Genomic DNA, 20,690 nt, shown 5'->3' on the forward strand with positions numbered 1-20,690 from the left:
GCCTGTGGCATACTAGCTTGGTTGACATTCATATTTATCATGTTCATCAGTGTGTCATGAGCATTTAGAATAGGTGGCTCGAACCTTATATCCAAATGCATTCATTCACATAACAATATATTATTATATATTATATATAAAACATGTTATAGGGATCCCTGGGTGGCTTAGCGGTTTGGCGCCTTCCTTTGGCCCAGGGCGTGATCCTGGAGTCCCAGGATCGAGTCCCGCGTCGGGCTCCTGGCATGGAGCCTGCTTCTCCCTCTGTATGTGTCTCTGCCTCTCTCTCTCTCTCTCAATGTCTATCATGAATAAATAAATAAATCTTAAAAAAAAAACATGTTATATTACCACACCTGTGCAGTGATAATGTATTATTACGATATGTGAATGAATGCATTTGGATGTAGGATTCTAGAATTCAGGGAGTGGTCTGAGTTTAGAGATAAAAATTTGGGAGGTATTCCTGTGTAAAGAATAACCAAAATCCTAAGAGTGGTTCAGAATGCAGACGGTGAGGAGGAGTGCCCTCTGAGGAACAACCTTGTTCAAGGGATGGTCATAGAAGAGATTCAGAAAGGAGGGTAAATAAGAACATCAACTATGGTAAAAGATGTTTAAGAAGGTAAACTGGAAAGTGCATTGGATTTGACAGGATGGTAGAGGCCATCACTAGAACAATTTGAGGAGATGATCCTGCAGTAGGTTAGCAAATGAGACTTGGGAAAGTTGGAGGTAGCTCAGGCCACCCTTTTAGATGACAAAAGGGACAAGAAAAACTGGTCAGAAGCTAGAAGGGTCAAATATTTTTGAGATATTTATTGGTAAAACTTGTGAGGTGTCAGACCATCTGTTACTTTTTGGACCCTCACAAAATCCTCCCTGTGCCAATTGGCATCTTTACTCAACACTGTTGATTATTTAGGTGAATAATCCTGAATTGTGTTTCTTTTCAGGATGTATTTTTGGTACCAAGAGAAGAGTTAGCCTGTTTTTAGTTTTCACAACTTAGTCTCTTTCTCTAGAGTTGATAAATGGAGAAAATGAAAAACCTTCGTTTTTCATAACAAAACTAAAAATGACCCCTACTGAGACACTGGGATCCTGTACAAAGATATTGTGCATAAAGATGAAATCATGAACATAAGTAATAATTTTGGGGAAAAACAGGCAATCACTATTGATTAAGACTGTAAAATGACGAGTTTCTGCTTTGAGAAAGAGTTATAGTTACCCACGACACTAAAGACAGGCCCATAGGTTAATTTTCTGTTGCACTGCACATCATGTTGCACCACATATTAACTTTGATTTTGGTTTCTTTCATGTGTGGTAGTACACAAGACCAGCTTCCGATGTCAACATGCTAGGGGAAATGATGTTTGGCTCGGTTGCAATGAGTTATAAGGGCTCTACCTTAAAGATACACTATATACGGTAAGTTTGGGCTTCTTTTTCTACTAGTTCTGAGAAATGGAATGGTGATACTGGCTTTTTACTTCAAAAATACATTTCTCCTTTTTTTTTTTTTTTTTCCCTTCCAGTTCTCCTCCACAACTGATGATTAGTAAGGTGTTCTCTGCTAGAATGGGCAGCTTCTGTGGGAGTACAAATAAGTAAGCCTGGGATTTTATACCTGTCTTTCCCCCTCTACCCTATTTTTTAAAGTGGCTGTTTCTGGATAGAGTAGTTCTTCAAGGGCTATAAGTTCTTTTGAAATGAAAAGTGGGAAGAGTCCACATTAACAAAGGGATTTTAAAAGTGGCTATCTTCCTGTACATGATAAGTATGAAAAGGCCTTTTGACTTTATCAGGTGGCCTTAAATACAAATAAATGACTATTTCCCAACATTATTTTATCTTTAAAAAAAGACAAACTTGTTGCTTGCTTACTTTGTCAATTTATTTCTAAAGGAATGAGATGCATAGGGAGTTTCTCCAGGCTGCTAGGCATATGTATGGCAGGATGGGTCATGTGTGCTCACCATCTATTCAGCTGACAGTATAGCCTCCGTGATTGGTTGGGATTGGGCCATGCACTATTCTGATCTTTACTCCCAAGTTTTTTTCCTTCTCTAATTTTATACTTCTTTGTTGACTAAGAATACTGGTGTGTCTAACTTAATTCTCATTCTGCTACATTTGTTCGTATATTTTGAATTTTTCAAGCAGAAATATTTCATATGCTTCATTTTTGAGTAAACCAAACATTTGTTATACTTTGATAAGTTTGAAGGAAGTTTGTTATAAATTAAAGGGGTATTCTTAGGGGTCAAATGAAGGCTGTTCTTTTTTTATAATCCTGGGAAATTAAAAATATTTTCCTTTGTTGATTTGGGTACCACTAAGTAAGTCTGCGTACTCTTCAACAACATAATGAATTTAACTTGTTTGAGCATTTAACATTGGGCTGGCATGACTTAAGGTAGTATGGGAATTGATGTTTTTTCTTTTCTTTTTAAATATTTTACTTGCTTATTCATGAGACACACACAGATAGAGAGGCAGAGACATAGGCAGAGAGAGAGAAGCAGACTCCATGCAGGGAGCCCGATGTGGGACTCGATCCTGGAACTCCAGGATCACACCTTGGGCTGAAGGCAGACACTCAACTGCTGAGCCACCCAGGCGTCCCCTGATATTTTTTTCCTTGTGAGATATTCTTTTTCAGACTCTTTGATTATTATACTTATTCCCTATAATAGAATATCGAGCTCAGATTTAAATTAAAATTATTTTGGCCATCTTATGCCGTATTATCCTCAAAGTCTTGATATTTATTTCACTGACTAATAAATCAGGTAAATTGTTAAAATCTGCTTCTCTCACATTTGTGTTTATGAGTAATTCTAACTTTTTAGATGTGAAGTCAATTTCTTATAGGAATCGTAATTCTGTTATATCTTCCTCCTGAAAAAAGTTACCAAATTGCTTATAGATGTTAACTAAGAGTTAAAATGAATTTCATTTTGAAAGTTTACAGTGGGATTACCCTTGAAATTAATGGCAACATCTTGGGTATCAGTTACTAAAGCACAATTTGGGAATGAAAAGCAGTATCCCAGCCGTTAATCACCAAAGCAAAATTTGTAGGTGTCTCATTATATAACGTGAAACTGTTAGGGAAGCATTGTTTAGTTTTATAGGTTGGGCTGCCTCCAAAAAGTTTTTCTTGTTGGACTGCCTCCAAAAAGTTTTTCTTGTCTTTTCTGCCAACAAATTCCCCTAAAGTTTGATTTCCTTTGCTAGATGTGAAACTTTATTCATTTATAAAGACAAGTCTGGGTAACTGGTTAGATGTCTATGTTTTGAGAGTTTATTAGAAAACGGCTTTATTTGTCTCTTGATTTTTTTTTTCTCTCTCTCTCTCTCTGTCTTCCTTCCTTCCCCTCTCTGGATTTAGCTTGCAAGACAGCTTTGAATACATCCACCAAGATCCTAATTTGGGAAAACTGAACACAAATCAGAATAATTTGGGTCCTTGTCGTACTGGAAGTAACCTAGGTAAAATCAGCCACGTAACTGGGCTCTTTCTTTCTGAATATCACTATTGTGGGTGTGTGTTTTGCTTTATTTGAGTTTGTTGTGTTGTTTTGGTTTTTTGTTTTTTTTTTTTTGCATCACCTTTAATCTGTGTTTATTTTTGTTTGTGTACTTTGTTTGCCCTCTTGTGTGTGTTTCTGTCTCTAGGTCTGCTGCAAGCATGCAGCAGCAAACTGCTGCAGGGCGTAGCTGAAGGAGGACCTCTCCGGCTCACCCGGAGTGCTTCTTTCTTTGCAGGTTTGTGTGGAATGCTGAGTACAGTGTGACCCACACACATATTAATAAGTCCTGTGCAGGTTCTTAGAAAAAAAATCCTATTTGGTGCCTCTTTAGAAATCCAAGGGGCTCTTGAGATATTAGTTTCAAATTTAGCCAAGTTCATGGTATTTTGAAAATTCCACCAAAGAACCTCTGTTGTAAATGTCTTTGCTAATACCCCAGCGTAAGCTGATTTTGATCTGAAATGAGCCCTTAGTGTTTCTAAGAGGATTATATTTTCTGATTTTCCTGGGCCTCTTCTGCTGCTCTGAACTGTTTCCCTTTCCCATGGTATACTTTTATCCATTTATTCACCTGCATCCTTACCTGCACAGAGTTTCTTTCAAAAGTCACCCTAATAAGAGCATGGAAGACCTCTCTTTCTCTCTACTCCCCCACCCCTCCTCATTTCTCTCTCTTTTTCTGTCTAGCATTTAAGTAGTTTAAACATAGTTTCTAGGTTCTTTACAGGTATAATAATAATCTTGGTCTTTCTGGGTAGGTAAATTCTGAGATTTAACTGGCCTTGCTAGTAAAGCTGTTGAATGTCTGTTGTAGTCTGGCATGATTAACAAGTGTGGGGAATCTTCACTACTAACATTAAATTTATGTTTATGGCAAATGATATTCTTCATTCTGTTCTTCTTTGTAGCGGGAACTATGCTAAGCACCATAGTTAACTGACACCCAAATGAAACTGGCACCCTCCACCTACTTAGTGTGAGGATAAAATGTTTATATGCTCTCTCTAACATTGTGAAAATAAATAAAAAAAATAGCTGGCAAGTATAATAATAGGCAGGGCACTAGGCTTCTTGTACATTGTAAAGCTTACTATAGCAACATGCCATCTATCCTCCAGCTCAATAAATATACAGTTTAGATGAATCTGAAGCATTCCTAGAAGTCTGCAATACTTTAGAGTGTTTCCTAAAATTCATGCCAGTATGAGCTTTTCTCAGTAACTACAATGATACTGGGTGTACATGGAAAAGAAGTGGAGGAAGAAATATTTGAAAATGAGTATATGTTTTTTAATCTGCCAGGAGAGTGGGTTACAAACAGAGAAACATTTTTTAAATTTATAAAATGGTCTTCAAGTATTTCTGTCCCCTAAGATTGTCTGTAGTTACTGATAAAACTGATTATAAAGCATTTTGAAAACACAGTGCTATTTAAATAGACTAATAATGCCGAAAGTGGACGAAAGTATCTGCCTGAGAATGTTCATTCATTGTGTTAACTGCATGAATAATTTATTATTCAGTTTGTTTTAGAACTAAGCATCACTCCAAAAAGTGTTTATGGTACAATAGGATAAAGTCAGGTAGCTACTTGGTTCTGTCTTCTTTTTACTTGTTTTCTACATAATTAATTTTGCTTTCTGGTTAATCTTTATATAAACATAGACCAGTCATCAATAGTGCTTGACTCCTTTGAAATGTAAGAATGACTGCAGTCATTTTTAAACAACTCGTTCTATGGGAATTTCAGTAACACGGCTACCTTTGCCTTTATCTTAGCACACAGCACTCCGGTTGACATGCCAAGCAGAGGACAGAATGAAGACCGGGACAGCGGCATTGCTAGATCAGGTATTTGCACTTCCTTTTACTGGTTTAGCTGGCAGAGTGAACTATCATCTGTAATGGTGAAGTAGGTGGGAAAATAGAAGACCGGCCTCATCTTCCAGGTTTTTTTCCTTCTCCATAATTCTAATGCTTCATGTATCTGAAGACCTAGAACTTTGATATATGGCATCTAGGAGTGATGGTGCAATGTGGACTAGTTTTTTTTTTTTTTTTCTAAACCGAACGAATAGTAGACTTATACTTTGAGAAATTTCTTCTTAAAGAAATTTCTGCTTCCTTGAGCCAATTTTACTGGAAATTTGCTTGCTGAATATTGAGTATAAAATCAGAGGAAGAAAGGAATCTGTGGAAGTAAGTGTAAACATGAGTGTGGGAGGGCCGACCAGTCCCCCTGTCTTCTGTCTTAGAGTCAGGCTGATCTAGATTTTACCTTGGGCACCCCTTTCTCTTATTCCTTCAGCCTTAAGCTTTTCTGATACTGCTTTTTAAGATCTCTTGGTTTCTGCTTTTGTACACGATTCTGCTATGATTTTTGATTTGTGGTTTAGATCTGAGGTGGATTCTGTGCTGTAGAAGAAGGGTAGTCAACCAGTGATCTGGAATTGGAGGTGTTAGGGTTTTGCCTGATGAACACATATCATACACGCAGCTTCTGCCTTCCACTGAAGACTAAGGGCGCCCTGCTGGTTTACTGGTGATACATGGCACCTTCACCAAATAAGCCAGCCAGAGAGTGCTTAGATGTGGGGGACTGGTTCCAGGCTTCAGATGTCTTTCTTCCTGGCCTGCCATTCATTTCAGCAGCCAGATCTGAATGTTTTCTCTTGAGAGGAACTTGGGGCTGACCAGATATAGGAGGGAGAGGTGAGGGGGGCAGGGAGTAGAACGGATAACAGTGTGAATGACAAGAGTGGGAGAGCACTAGCTTTCTTTGATAGTTTGGCTTGTATTCTCAGCAGCGTTTCCTTTGAGTCTCTCAGTTCTCTTGTCAGGAGAGAGAGGGCAGAGATGGAAAGGGCTGTAAGTGCTTTCCTGTAGGCCATTTTTTTCCTCTCGTTCTCCTGGTGGACATGTTCTTCTTCACATGGCTTCTGCTTCTATCTGGGAGCTGTTCTAAGATTACTAAGCTCATGTAAAGACAGATGTGAGCTTTACACTCCTGGCAGACTTCAACAGTTTGTTGATAAAATCCTCTTGATGTTCTTACTGTAGTTAATTCTCAAAGATCTCTCCTTATAGCCACCTTAACGTTGTGAGGGACAAGGTCTTCATCCTGAAAAGAATAGGGACTCCAGGTATTTGAACTGAATTAGCAGAAGATGTAGAGAAATTACAAACATGCTAATTCCTTTTTTCTATAACTTTCAACTTTGTGTCTAAAGAGTTGAGAGATGGAGGAAAATTTTTTAAAATCTATTTCATTTTTTAGAACAGTTTCATATGTACAGAAAAATCAAGAAAAGTACAGAGAATTCCAATATAACCTGCACACAGGTTGCGCCATTATTAACATCTTACACTAGTATGGTGCATTTGCTATAGTTCACAAATCAGTATTGATTTATTATTATTATTATTATTATTATTATTATTATTATTATCTGAAGTCCATAGTCTTACTTATTTCCTTAGTTTTTACCTACTGTCTTTTTTTTTGTTTCAGGACAGTATTATGTTTTGTTACCATGTCTCTTTAGGGCTCCTCTTGGTTTTCTGAATTTCTTTGTTTTTTATAACCCTGACAGTTTTGGGGAATAGTGTCCAAGTATTTTGTAGAATGCTCACTATTCAAATATATCTGATGTTTTTCACATGACTACTGGGGTTATGGATTTTTCGAAGAAAGATCACAGAGGTAAAGTGTCATTTCCATTACATCATATCAGAGTACATGTGTTTGTCAGGTTTCTCTCCTGTAAACTTACTCTTTATTTCCCCTTCACTATAACTTAGGAAGGAAGTCACTATGCATGGTCCACACCTAAGGAGTGGAGAGTTATGCTTACCTCCCTTGAAGCAGAGTATCTGTGTCTACATAAATTACTTGGAATTCTTCTGCATGGGAGATTCGTCTCCTTCCACTCATCTATTCTTTCATTGATTCAGTCAGTCCATAGAGCTGAAGATGTTCCAGCTTTGGCCATGGAAGTCATGGAACTCTTTTAGCTGGCTTCTGTGTTTCTTTAACATACCCCTATCAGCATGTGTATGTATGTGTTTTTAATCCTTACTTTCTGATGCTGTAAGATACTCCAGACTTCTATATTATCTTATATATTTCCTACCCCAGTCATAGAGTTAGCCATTGCTCCATGGAACCTGTTCTTTCATTGGAAAATGGTATTAGGTTTTAAGATCTATATATTAGATATGCTCGATGCTGTTGGAATGTCTTTTTTTATAGGCCTTCTCAACTGACAAGCAAAAAAGAAGTTTATATGCTAACCGTATACATATATTATAATATTGCTAAGTGTAACATATGTATGTTAGGTTAAACATGAGTTTATACTGATGTCTCTATTTGTTAGCCATTACCACATGGATCATTCTGCCTTCTTCCCCTCGCTTATGTGAAACCCCCGCTCCACCTGGCTCTCATTGCCTGCCATCCACTTAATTAATTGTTTCATTTCAGTATATGTATAGAGCAAGGTCTGATTGTTAAGCTGTACCCAGGAAGGAAACAATTTTATTAACTAGAGTTCCTTTTACCTTTTGTCTTAAAGACGTCTACTCATTTCCAAAATTACTTAGGTCGGCACCTTTTGAGATGGGGGAATTTTTGTAGCTGTATGTGCCAGTTCAGTAGAATCTCTGAAATCATGCTTCACACCAGTTCACCTGGCTTCATGAATACTACCCCAAATTCCCATGATCACAAGTCAGGTCTGTAAGATTCTTCCCTGCTTCCTGGAAGAGTCCAGTAGAGAAGTGACTTGAGAAAAGCTTTTTTATTTGTTTTTAAATAATTGTTTATACAGAGAAACTTGTTCCAGGATAAAAAGAGATTTTAAAGGAGAGTTTACAGTTCCCCATCCAAAAGAAATCTAATGTTCTTTGTCCTTTCCCACCAGTGCCTTCCTTATGTACCCCCTTTTGCAGGCAAACTTGAAAGAATGGAGTGGATGTAGGAGCTCATTTCATTTCAGGTTTAGCAGTTCTGTGGAACACACAGTATGTTCTGGGACTACAAAGAGCCATATGGTTTTGCATTCCCAAAGGGGTTTACTCTGTGGTTAGAAAACTGCATTATTTTGATGGTTTCCACAGTAAGACCAATTTGATACAGTTGAAATTAAGGGCAGGAGTTAGAAGGGTAGCACTGATTCCTAATTAGCCAGTCATCAAGCTACATTTGTTTATTGAATAGCAGTTTTTAGCCACCTGTGTTGTCAGACTCTCCCAGAAGTTGGGTGTTATTGAAGTAGAGTGAAGTATAGCACCTCCCCTCAGAGAGAGTTCATGTAAACCAAGAGTTAACATACAGTGTGATAAATACCACCTCATGAAATACGTGGGAGCAAAGAGGAGTGAGTAACTGCCTGGGAATTCAGGGTGATGGCCTCATAGAAGAGGTAATATTTGAGTGACACCTTGAAGGTAGAAAAGAACTGCACCAGAGTTTAGGAAAAGAGCATTTCCGAAAATAGTTTGTGCAAGGGTGTAGATTCTTGAGAGTACACAGAGTGTTTGAACAATGGCAGGACTGGCCTGCGGAGTTGGGAATGTTAGTAGGTAAGGCAGGTTATGAAAGGCTGATTTGGATGGCACCAGTACCTGATGAGTTTGGCTTTAATCTTATTAGCAGGGGCAGCTAGGGGATGTAACATAATTGGCTCTGTTTTTGAGATCCATGTGGTACTTCACAAACTGTGCTCCAGAAAAAGCTGGACCAATATGTCTATTGCTAAAATACATTAATGGTGATGTTTTCTAATTTCTCAGGGGATGAAGGGGCTTAGGTTTTTTTCTATTAACTTTTTTCAAAATAGTTTTTCCAAAGTTTTGGGGCTTCCCGCCACTGTGTGTGTGTGTGTGTGTGTGTGTGTGTGAGAGAGAGAGAGAGAGAGAGAGAGCATGAATGTATATAGCTAGTATAAAATGGTTATCTGATTTAGTATCAGATAACTGATACTATTTTGAAAAATAGTTCATTGGTTTTTTTTCCTCCTCCCTTTTTTGAAATAGTGTCTTTGAAAAATATGCAGCTTGGTTTTTTTCTAAGTTACAGTAGCTTTTTGTAATAACAGGAAATCAAAAAGTTTAATTTTGATCTATGTCTTAATGCATTTTACTCCTCATATTAAGTACTCTAGTGCCTCTTTACAAGCTTGGAATGCACAGAGAGAATAAGAAATAAAGCAATAACAAGAATATCTAACTTATTAAAAAAAAAAAAAAGGAAGCTGCACCTGGATGATGCAGTCAGTTAAGTGTTCAACTTGCGATTTCGGCTCAGTTTATGATTTCATGGGTGGTGAGATCAAGCCCCATGTCAGGCTGTGCACTTAGCGGGGAGTCTGCTGCAGATTCTCTCCCTCTGCCTCTACCACTCCTTCCACGCACATGTACTCTCTCTCTCAAATGAACATTTTTTTAAAAAGAGTAACTTCTTTACTGCCTTAACTAGTTAGACTTTTTTTTTTTTTTAGAGGCTTCTTCAGTAAAGGAACAAAGTAAATAATAAGCTCACTATGTTTTTTCCTCATAAGACGAACAGTTTACTTAAAGGTATTTGCCTTATTTCCTGAATTTTTGGAATGTATTAAGGAAGTCCAGTGAGAAATATATATTTTATTTAAAATTTAATATTCATATTCGTAGGCTTTTTCCAATAGCACGTTTGAGAACCATTTTTCTAGTATCATTCTGGAAGATGAGGACTAGAAGGAAACAAGATGAGATATTATTGTTTAAAAAAGATAGGAAGCAACCTTAATGTTCATTAGTAGGTATTGATTAAATTATGTACTTTTCAGGGAAAAGATACCACGTGGTAGTTAAAAGATGTGAGGTAGCTCAGAATGCCTTGAAATAGAAAAATTCTCCTAGGTATACTTTTAAGTGGAAAAAGAAAGGTGTATTAATAACATGTTCCAGTAAACCATCAAAACAAAGGCATTTTACAAGCTCTCTGTCTACATATAAAGATAGATAAGTATATTCATAGAATGTCTATTGAAGGGATAAAGGTTGGGACAGGTAAGGGAAATGCATTTTCATTGTATTCTCTTTTGGCTATTTAATGTGTTCTCTCTGCATATGTTAATCTAGAAGATTAATTATTTTTTGAGAAGTTGTTCTTTTCATGGTTACCATTAACAAATTTTGAGCAAGGTCTTAGGAGAGGAGAAGGATGGGTTTTAGCCATGCTATAGGAGGTGGGACTGGCAAGGCGGCTCGGTGACAGGGGGGCACAGGATATGGAGAAGGCAGGAGGAACCAAGGGTGACTCTCCAGTTTCTGACTCAGGTAAACAAGCAGAGGATGCTGGCATTAACTTGTGTGGGAAAGCAGGAGGCCAGTCCAGGGAGACAGATATTGAGATAACTCTTTAGTTAGAAGTGTCTAAATTCTTTAGCTGTGAGTAGTCAGCTGTAATTTAGAAATAGGAAATTGGCTCTGAAGAGATGGATTGGGGCAGAAGCTAGATTTTGGGTACATGAGTAGAGTAAGCTTCAGAGGGCCAGGACTGAGACCAGAGCCACTGAGCCTTGTTAATCTATCACCTTAATTTAGGCTTCGATTCTCTTCCTCATCAAAATGTTCAAATCATTGACAAGAAAAATAATTTCCTCATTTGCTGAGCAAAGTCATTTCCTCTGTTTTTAAAAGCAGTAAAATAAAAAGACCAATATGAGAAAAACTTTATAGTCTACTTTCAAACACTTTTATTCAAGTATTTTATTTATTTATTTAAAATATTGTATTTATTTGAGAGAGAGCATGAGCCATGGGAAATGCAGAGGGAGAGGGAGAATCAGAACCCTCACTGAGCTTGGGGCCTGATGCAGGGCCTGATCCCAGGACCCCAAGAGCATGACCCAAGCTGAAGTCAGACGCCTAATAGACTGAGCCACCCAGGTGCCCCTTTAGTCAAGTGTTTTAAAATGAACCTTCAGTGTAAGAATATGCATCATCATAGTATTCACATAGGACATGTGTTTTAGTCACTATACAGGTACAGGTTGGACCCCACCCAAAATTTGGTTTACATGTCAAGACTGATGATACCACACGTATGCCAAGAGGATATGAAAATATTTATCACTCACATAATGATGCTTTCTGGTGAGAGCAGGGTGCATTTCCCAAGCTGGTTAGAAAATGACTTGAGAGAAAGAGAAAGGAAATGATCTTGAGATTTTTATGGTGGTTAGGGGGTAGGGCCAGGGTGAGGGCTTCCACACATGGGTTGAACTTCCCACTAGTTCCAGAGGAGAGAGCCCCTGGGGTTTCTCATTACCCTGCCCAGATGTGGGACAAAAAGGGGATGGGGTTGGGAGGAGAAGCTTAAAAAAGGTATCAGTAGTTAAACATTAAAAAATGGAGTCAGACTGTTTATTATAATGTGGGTCACCTTTGAATAATGCAAAATGACATCCCATTTGTAAATGAATTCTTTTTTGACTTAACTGATACAGTGCTTTGTAAAGAGGGGCAAGAGTCAAGGAAGGTACTATTTTGTTGTCTGGCCATAGCATCCCATTGACTTCGTGTGTACACATATAGGCAAAGGCTTGAACTCAGCTTATCTGAGTCTTGGCAATACAACTTGTGCTCCTCTGGGAACACAAGAGAAATAGGAGGCCTCTAAGGAGCTGCTGGGAGGTCATCACCCACTCAATTCTCTGTCTCCCCTGGGAAGTTGTCCTGAAACAGTTTTTCATCACCTCCAGGGTTCAGATAAGATTTGGAGCCTTCTGCTCAGCCCACCTGAGACTAGAAATGCAGAATAGAGAACTGCTTAGCTGTAGTCTACAACTGGATCCCCAGCACCAGGATCTCCAAATTGTGGCACTGGGATCCCTTTTGTGTCAGTATTGTCCTTTTTGGTGTGTGGAGCAAGGATCACTGGAGGCTGGCACTTCTGGTTTATTCTTTCCACAGGCAATGTGAGACTCTATCCCAATCTAAAAATGTCTTCTTGTATCGTTACTGTCAAATCTTTACTTTGGGCTTTGCCTTGCCTTCTATATATAAACTTGGCAGTCTGTAATGTAGTTTGGACAGAACTCAATTTCTTCATTTCTTTATAATATTCCCATATTTCAAGTCAGACCTTTGGTATTCTCCTGGAATGGATATTTATCTTCTTCAGTTTCACAAATTTGTTGACTCTTTTAGCCTTTTCCTTTCTACATTTGCATTCCTATTACCTGTTTAAGAAAAATTAGAATAAAAAAGTAATGCAAAGCAACCCAAACTGTAAAGGGATCTAAGGGATCTAGGAAAAATTCTAAAAAAAAAAAAAAAAGAAAGATAGACATTTATAGAGAGATTTTAAACCTTGATTAAAAGAAGACCTAAATGAATGGAGAAAGAGATGAAGTTTCACAAATAAATATAAATTTGGTGTAATTTCAATTAAAATCCCTTTGTAAAGCCAGACAAAATAACTTATTTCTATGGAAGGGCAAAGAACCAAAAGAGTTTTTATATTTCCCAAAAGTCTTTTAGACACTTCAATCTTAAGTTGCAGACTATGGATTAAAAGGCATAAAAAGGTTAAATAAGTTGGCAAATAAATGTAGACAGTGAATTGAGCATCAGTGAATGAGTTTATGTCTTAGGTAAGGAATTAAAATTTAAGGTGTTTTCAGTGGAGTATAATTAATGCTAAAAGGTAATGAGCTAGCTAACCAAGAAAATATATGGAGAAAACTTAAATCCATTTTACTAAGTGAAAGAAGCCATCTGAGAAGGCTACATCTTACACAATTTCAACTGTATGATATTCTGGAAAAGGCAAAACTCTAAAGCTAGTAAAAAGATCAGTGGTTGCCAGGGGTTGGGGACAGGGGCACTGAGGAATGAATAGCTGGAATACAGAGGATTTTTAGGGACTGAAAACATTTTGATTAATATGATAGTATTGGGTACATGTCATTATACATTTGTCCAGACTCAAAAAGAGTACATCCCTAAGGGTAAACTCTAAGGTAAGGTATGGACTCTGGTTGATAATTACATTTCAGTGTAGGTTTATCAGTTGTCACAAGTACACCACTCTGGTGAGGGGAGATCAGAGGGAAGGCTCTGTGTATGTGAAAGCAGGGGCTCTGTGGAGGGAAATATCTGTACCTTCCACTTAGTTTTGCTATGAACCTAAAACTGCTCTAAAAAGTCTATTTTTAAAAAATTCAGGTATTTTGAAATCATGATGGTGAGGACATTCTCTTTTTGTCTTTACATTGAGGGGACTTTGTAGGAATTTTATTAAAACTTGAAGTCCCTGGAACGCTTTTGAGGACTCTTTAAGTCTTAAAATCATTCTGTGATCTGGTAACTACAACGTATTGACTAAAATGTGACTTGCCTATTAATATATTGGCTTTATTAAAAATGGCATCTTCCTATCAGACAATAATTACAGCTCTATTAATTGACCTATTTATTTTAAAAGATTTTATTTGAGAGAGCAATTGATAGCAAAAGAGAGAGAGCACGAGTGGGGGAAGAGGGAGAAGCAGATTCCCCACTGAGCAGGGAGCCAGACGTGGGGCTCGATCCCAGAGGTCCTGGGATCATAACTGAGCCAAAGGCAGATGCTTAACAGACTGAGCCACCCAGTCACCCCTAATTGACCTTTTTAAATGCTTCTGTTCTGTTGTGATGAGAAATATAGCTGCTAAACTTTAAGGAACCTTATACTTGTCAAATGTTTAGATAAGCAAAAACTCTTAAGAGAAGTACTGTCAGTGTTATAGTAAAAAAGATCATTACTGTCTTTTGGAGATAGTACCCTCTGTGTCAAACAGATATAAACATCACTACACCACTGCTACCCACTACTACCACCCCCACAAAACAAAAAACAAACAACAAAAAAATTTTTTTAATGGATGTAGAAGAAAAAAGAAAATCTAAATGCAGTGTATACAGCTTTGACCACAGGAAACTTTTAACATATTCAGACTTGGAATTCTCTAGAAATTTGTTTCTCTAATGCTCTGTTTTTGTCATAATTATCGATTGAGACAGACTTCATTGTTCTTCACATAATTGTTTGCTCACTCTTTATGCAGCAGTATTTCTTGAGCATCTTATGTGCCACGCATTTTTGTAGGGTTTGGGGGTAGAACATTGATCGAATAGACATGATCCCTGATCTCATGGAGTTTATATTCCATAAGGGAAACGCAGATAAGAGACAGTAAAATGTAGGTAAACACATATCACTGAGGAAAACAAAACATACGAGATGCTCATGGAGGGGCCTCTCCAAGAAGGTGACATTTTCAGCTGCAGATTGCAGGTGGTAAGAGGCTCCATGAAGATTAGAGCTCAGAGCATTGTATGCATGGGAACAGCAAAGACATTTGGAGCTTTGTGTGTAAGGAATAGAAAGAGTGCTGTAATAAGGGGTAAGGGGAGAGTGGTGTAAGATGAGCTTAGAGAGGAAATAAGGGGCCTAATTAACATATTTATATTTTTTTATTGTGATGGGATTGTTTCCAAATACACAGAGTAGGGTCTGTCCAAGCTGCAGAAGAGACAGGAGAGTCTAACCAACCATCAAATGCATTAAATGTTAATGGAACAGATACCTGATTCCACCCTTTTCTCATGAAAATGGCAATGAGTTAGAAGCCAAAATTAAGCTTGTTCTTCCATTTGAGAGTTACTAACTATATTGCTTACTAGAGTATGTAATTGACAGTGATATACCACAGTACTTTAATGTAAAAATCCTATTAACTAATATTAAGATATTTTTGATAAGGAAATGCTGGGTAGCTCTAAGCCAGCACTTTAGCTCGATATGTCATTTGTATACATTAAAAATTTTTATTCAGTATTTTATAATGAGAAAAGGAATTTTCTGTATTTTTATTATTTTTTTCCTTTCCCTTTTAAGTGTCTATTACAAGTCCTAGGTTGTTTTCATGATTAACTTATCAGGATTAATAACCTTTTAGTGCTCTGAAATGTCTTTTGTAGCTTTCCTATTCCAAGAGTTATCAGAAGGAGTAAATAGCATTTACTGTGTGGGGAACTGGGCTAAGTGTATTGATTTGTTTAATCCTCACAGGAACTTATGGAATAGGTCAGTGCTTCTCAGATGTTTCTTTTGTCTGTAATTCGTGCTAATGCATTTTATATTATCCTGTAGCAAACATCTTCATATATAATAAATAAAAGTTTCATCAATTAATATTAGCATTATAATATACTCTTGTTTTCTTTCATTTTTTTTTCTTTTCTTCTAAGATTTTATTTATTTATTCATGAGAGACACACAGAGAGAGGCAAAGACACAGGCAGGGGGAGAAGCAGGCTTCACGCAGGGAGCCCGACGCGGGACTCAATCCCAGGACTCCAGGACCAGGCCCTGGGCTGAAGGTGGTGCTTAAACTGTTGAGCCACCCGGGCTGCCCTCTTGTTTTCTTTTATTTATTTATTTATTTATTTTATTTATTTATTTATTTTATTTATTTATTTATTTATTTATTTATTTATTCTTGTTTTCTTTTAAATGTTTGTGTCAGTTCACTAAATAATTCACAACTTTCTAGCAGATTGCAGTTCTCATGAAAAATAGTAAGGTGGGATATTTTACTGTTCTCATTTTATAAGTGAGAAAGGTGAGAGGTTAAGTAAACTGCCCAGGTGTTACAACTGGTGAGTGGCAGAGCTAGGATTTGAACTGGGAGCCTGGGCTCTTACTCAGTTTACCAAACTGAATTATACAGCAAAACATACAATTTCCAGAATAAATCTGACCCTTAGAGTCATCTCCATCTTGCTTCTATGGCAGGGAAAAAAAGGTTTATAACACAAGTGTTACCTCTCAGCCTTGTCTTCTACCTGCCAAGAAGTTAATTTGATCAGCATAAGATTGGAAGAGAGACAGGGGACCCTAAAGATTTAGGAATATGGAATAAAGAGCTTGTGTACTTTATAGGGGACTTTTAGAACTTGGGGGTGGGACACAAATATCTACTTGGGATTTTTTTTACTTAAGTAATTTTGTGTGGTTTTGTGGAAAAACTCTCTCCTTCTCCCTTCAAAGCTGTCAATAAAATTACCCACCACTGATATTTCAAATATGGGTTTGATTTTAGAGATTTAAGACCAGCCTCACGGGTTAAACCAGGTCAGAATGGAGACAACCTGTCACATCTGGATGATACTTTAGTGAAGTGCCATAAATTCACTAAGTATTTATTAATTGCTTTAATAAATTATCCAGAGAGCTGTCCTGGATACCAGGGATACAAAAATGACTTCGATCTGCAAAACAAATGTTACAAACACTGATACATTAGAAAAAAAAGCATCTCATATACTTCTGTTGTGGAAAGACCCTTGAGCCATTTTACATCTAATTTTGTAGCCTGGCAGGCAGCCCCACTGGCGCAGTGGTTTAGCGCCGCCTGCAGCCTGGGGCGTGATCCTAGAGACCCTGGATCGAGTCCCACGTCAGGCTCCCTGCATGGAGCCTGCTTCTCCCTCTGCCTGTGTCTCTGCCTCTATCTCTCTCTCTGTGTGTCTCTATGAATAAATAAAATCTTTAAAAATAATAATAATAATTTTGTAGTCTGGCAAGTTCACTGCTATTCATGTAGACTTGAAGCTCCATGCAGGGAAATATGTGTCTGTCTTGTCCACCACTGTATCCCACCTGGCATATATTGCACATACTCCAGCATTTGCTTATTGATTACTGACTAATAGCCAAGTAACTCTTGTAGTATTTAAGAAATCAGGGGCGCCTGAGTGGCTCAGTCAGTTAAGTGGCTGCCTTCAGCTCAGGTCATGATCCAGGTGTGCTGGGATCTAGCCCCGTATCAGGTTCCCTGGTGGGGAGCCTGCTTCTCCCTCTTCCTCTGCTCTTCCCCCTGTTTGTGCTTTCTGGTGTGTTTGCTCGTGGGCTCGCTCTCCCCCCCCCCCCCGCCCCCGTCTCTGTAAAATAAATCAATAAAATCTTTAAAAAAAGATAAGAAGTCAGATCAGGGAATCAGGTTATTGACATCTGCCTATAAAAGTGCCCATATTTAAAAAAAAGTGCCTATAAAATATAAGACTCTATATGAAGAAATGCCTTTATCAAGTGATATCCATAAGCATAGTATACTATATGTGCTGAAATAAATTACCTTTGTCCTGTGATCTGCTTCTGAAAATCTTGAACAGCTTTCAGTAACACATTATTTCCTTTTCCACTAGCTTGAGTGACATTTCAGTGTCTATCTAGTTCCTTAGCTTGAGGAAAGTAAAAGGAAGAAAGTCTATTTCCTTTGTTCATTCTTCCAAACTAGTAGACACCCATCAAGCAGCTCTTATTTCTAAAAATCCCTTTCCCTACCCTGAAAGGGACCGAGTCCCTCCCTGCCTATTGGAGAAGTCTGGGCTGGCCTGTCAGCTCACACTGGGAATGCAAGTGTAGGCATCTAATACCATATAGCAAAAAGAAGCAGAGAGAGACCCAGAGGCAAATAAGTAATCCAAACAGAAAACATATTTTTTTAAAAAAAAGATATATATTTTTAAAATATATTTTCTGCTTGGATTACTTATTTGCGTATATATATGTATGTGTGTGTGTATATATATATACACATACATGCATACATACATACATATATATGTATGATTAGACATTGCTTTTTTCACATCCAAGGGAATGGTGATGGGTTGGTGGGAGAGCTGGTTGCTGAAGGGAAAGAGGGCAAGTATTGTATATTTGGAGATAGGAGATGAGAGAAAGGATACTCTGTGGAGGAACCACTTACTTGCCTAAATTTCACCTCAAAATAGGAGTGAAAAAGTTAAAAAAAAAAAAAAGTAAAAAAAAAAGGAGTGAAAAAATAGTTAAGAGGAGAAAGATACATGTAAATAAACATTATGTATGACGTTAGTTATCAGGTAGGAATATAAATTAATGTGGACCATTTTATCAGATACTTGCATTATACATTCTGGGTGAGTAATTATGTTTGCTTTGTATTGTAGGGCCTGATAATTGATGTATTTGGTATGCTGGTAATCCCTATTTTTAGATTTTATTTTCCTTTTTAAAGGCTGTCTTCTGTGCAGTACCGAAGTAAGACAGAAGTTATAGGCTCCCCCTGCTGGATATGACTGGTAGAACGTGAAAATTTAGGTCACTTGGCATGTATTTCTGTGTGAGCCTGTGTAGGCACGTGAGGATTCATTTCCCTCAACTTTCAACTTTCAAATTTTCTTCCTCACAGCCTCACTGAGCAGCCTTTTGATTACACCTTTTCCATCTCCAAGCTCCTCTACATCCTCTTCCAGCAGTTACCAGCGCCGCTGGCTCCGAAGTCAGACAACAAGTTTGGAAAATGGCATCATTCCAAGGAGGTGAGTTTTAAGTTTGTTCTTACTGAGAAAGGTACTGGTTGTAGACAGCTTGAACAAACTGGTGGTAGTCACCTGTTGTCAATGGAAAAAAGAACTAAAACTCCTGGATTAGCCTCAGCTTAGGCTGAAAATGTCTTAAGAAGTTTTTGTTTTGTTTTGTTTTGTTTTTTAAGAATAAGTATTAAAGCAAAAAATAATTTGGTTTGGAAGACAGTGGGAAACATCATTGTGCCATGTACAAGCTAGATTTTGTGTTAATTTAAAATGAGTATACTCTCTCTGAATTGGCTCCCTTCCAGATGTCACTCTCATGAGTTAGGGGGGTGGAGTAAATCTCTTCTTGGCTTAGTGTGACGCCGGTGTGGTCTTTGAAAATGTATGAACTAAAGGATTGTGACACTCTTTTCATAAAACTTAAATTCTTGGGATCCCTGGGTGGCGCAGCGGTTTAGCGCCTGCCTTTAAGCCCAGGGCGGGATCCTGGAGACCCGGGATCGAATCCCACATCGGGCTCCCAGTGCATGGAGCCTGTTTCTCCCTCTGCCTGTGTCTCTGCCTCTCTCTCTCTCTCTCTCTGTATCTCTCATGAATAAATAAATAAAATCTTTAAAAAAAAAAAAACTTAAATTCTTAAAATGGTCATGAATCTGATTATAAAGTTGGCATTGAGGTATATTTTACCTTCAACGCAGTTGAATTTTTAGATCTAAAGTTTAGTTGTTTTGCAAAAAAAAATAAAAAAAAAAAATAAAATAAAATAAAGTTTAGTTGTTTTGCAAAATATACATTTTTGGCTCATTTTATGATGTTACCTCAGTAGCTTCCACCCCCTTCTCCCTACAACCCAAAACCTTGAAAGGGAATTAACATAGGTCATACCTATGAAAAGTTCACGTGTAAATTGTTGGAGTCAGTAAGTCGGCTAGTAATCACCACGTGGATAATCTGTGAGGGTGTAAAGATGATTCAGATACACATCTGCATATGTGGACTATTAGTACAGTTTATTGACTAGTGAGGAAGACCATATACACATAAATAATGGCATAAAGATGTTAAACTATAAATGCCTTGAGTGGGGCATAAAGTGCTTTGGGACTCAGAGGAGGGAGAAGACACTTACTGGTGGTCAGACGGGGGAATTGGAGAGCCCTTCATGGGAGAGATGGTGCTTAAATGACAAGCTGAGAGATGAGGGTCTGGACAGGTGTAGAGCACATGTCAGGCTGCTTGCCTCTCTTCTGTTGTTCTCACAATCCTAGCAAGCTCAACAAAGAGAAAAAAATAAAGCTGCTTCACTCACTGAGGAACTGCTTTGTGGTTGGTTGGCTTTGAGTAGAATGGTTAAGAGCTTGGGATTTGGTGTGAGGCCACGTCCTGGCTCTGCGACTCCCTGGGTGTATGTAACTACACATTAATCTGCATTCAGAGTGTTGCTTCCTCATCTGTATTATGTAATAGTACAAGCCTCGCAGTGTTGTTGGGAAAGTTAAATACAACAAGTCAAGCCAAGCTAGGACAAGATACAGTAAAGAAAATATTGGCCAGTATGACTTATTTATAATTATTATTGCCATCATTGTCATTACCATCACTGCAGTTGTCAGAAGGCATCCCACCATCTTCACTGTCATTACAACAGCCTCTGTGATTGAAGAAAAGATGGGTTGTAGAAGTCATTCCCCTTTGGACATCTCTTTACTAAAAATGTTTTTCCATCCCTTCATGCTTAAGTCCAAAGTT

At 37.9% G+C, this 20,690-nt stretch overlaps 1 protein-coding gene across 7 annotated transcripts in view; it reads left to right on the top strand.

Annotated features, from left to right (window-relative positions):
* The window catches only part of FNIP2 (folliculin interacting protein 2), a 132,456-nt gene that overhangs the window by 72,413 nt on the left and 39,353 nt on the right, over positions 1-20,690 (top strand). For 3 of the 7 annotated variants that reach the window (XM_025439200.3, XM_025439201.3, XM_025439199.3), the window contains 6 exons: positions 1,337-1,437; positions 1,545-1,616; positions 3,404-3,504; positions 3,691-3,780; positions 5,325-5,396; positions 18,818-18,947. In XM_025439200.3, the coding sequence (XP_025294985.1) occupies positions 1,337-1,437; positions 1,545-1,616; positions 3,404-3,504; positions 3,691-3,780; positions 5,325-5,396; positions 18,818-18,947 (566 nt within the window). The remainder of the gene's footprint in view (positions 1-1,336; positions 1,438-1,544; positions 1,617-3,403; positions 3,505-3,690; positions 3,781-5,324; positions 5,397-18,817; positions 18,948-20,690) is intronic. The other 4 variants (XM_025439203.3, XM_025439202.3, XM_049094316.1 and 1 more) reach the window with 3 other exon arrangements.

Source organism: Canis lupus, chromosome 15 (genome assembly GCF_003254725.2).
Source record: "Canis lupus dingo isolate Sandy chromosome 15, ASM325472v2, whole genome shotgun sequence".
Lineage (NCBI taxonomy): Eukaryota > Metazoa > Chordata > Mammalia > Carnivora > Canidae > Canis > Canis lupus.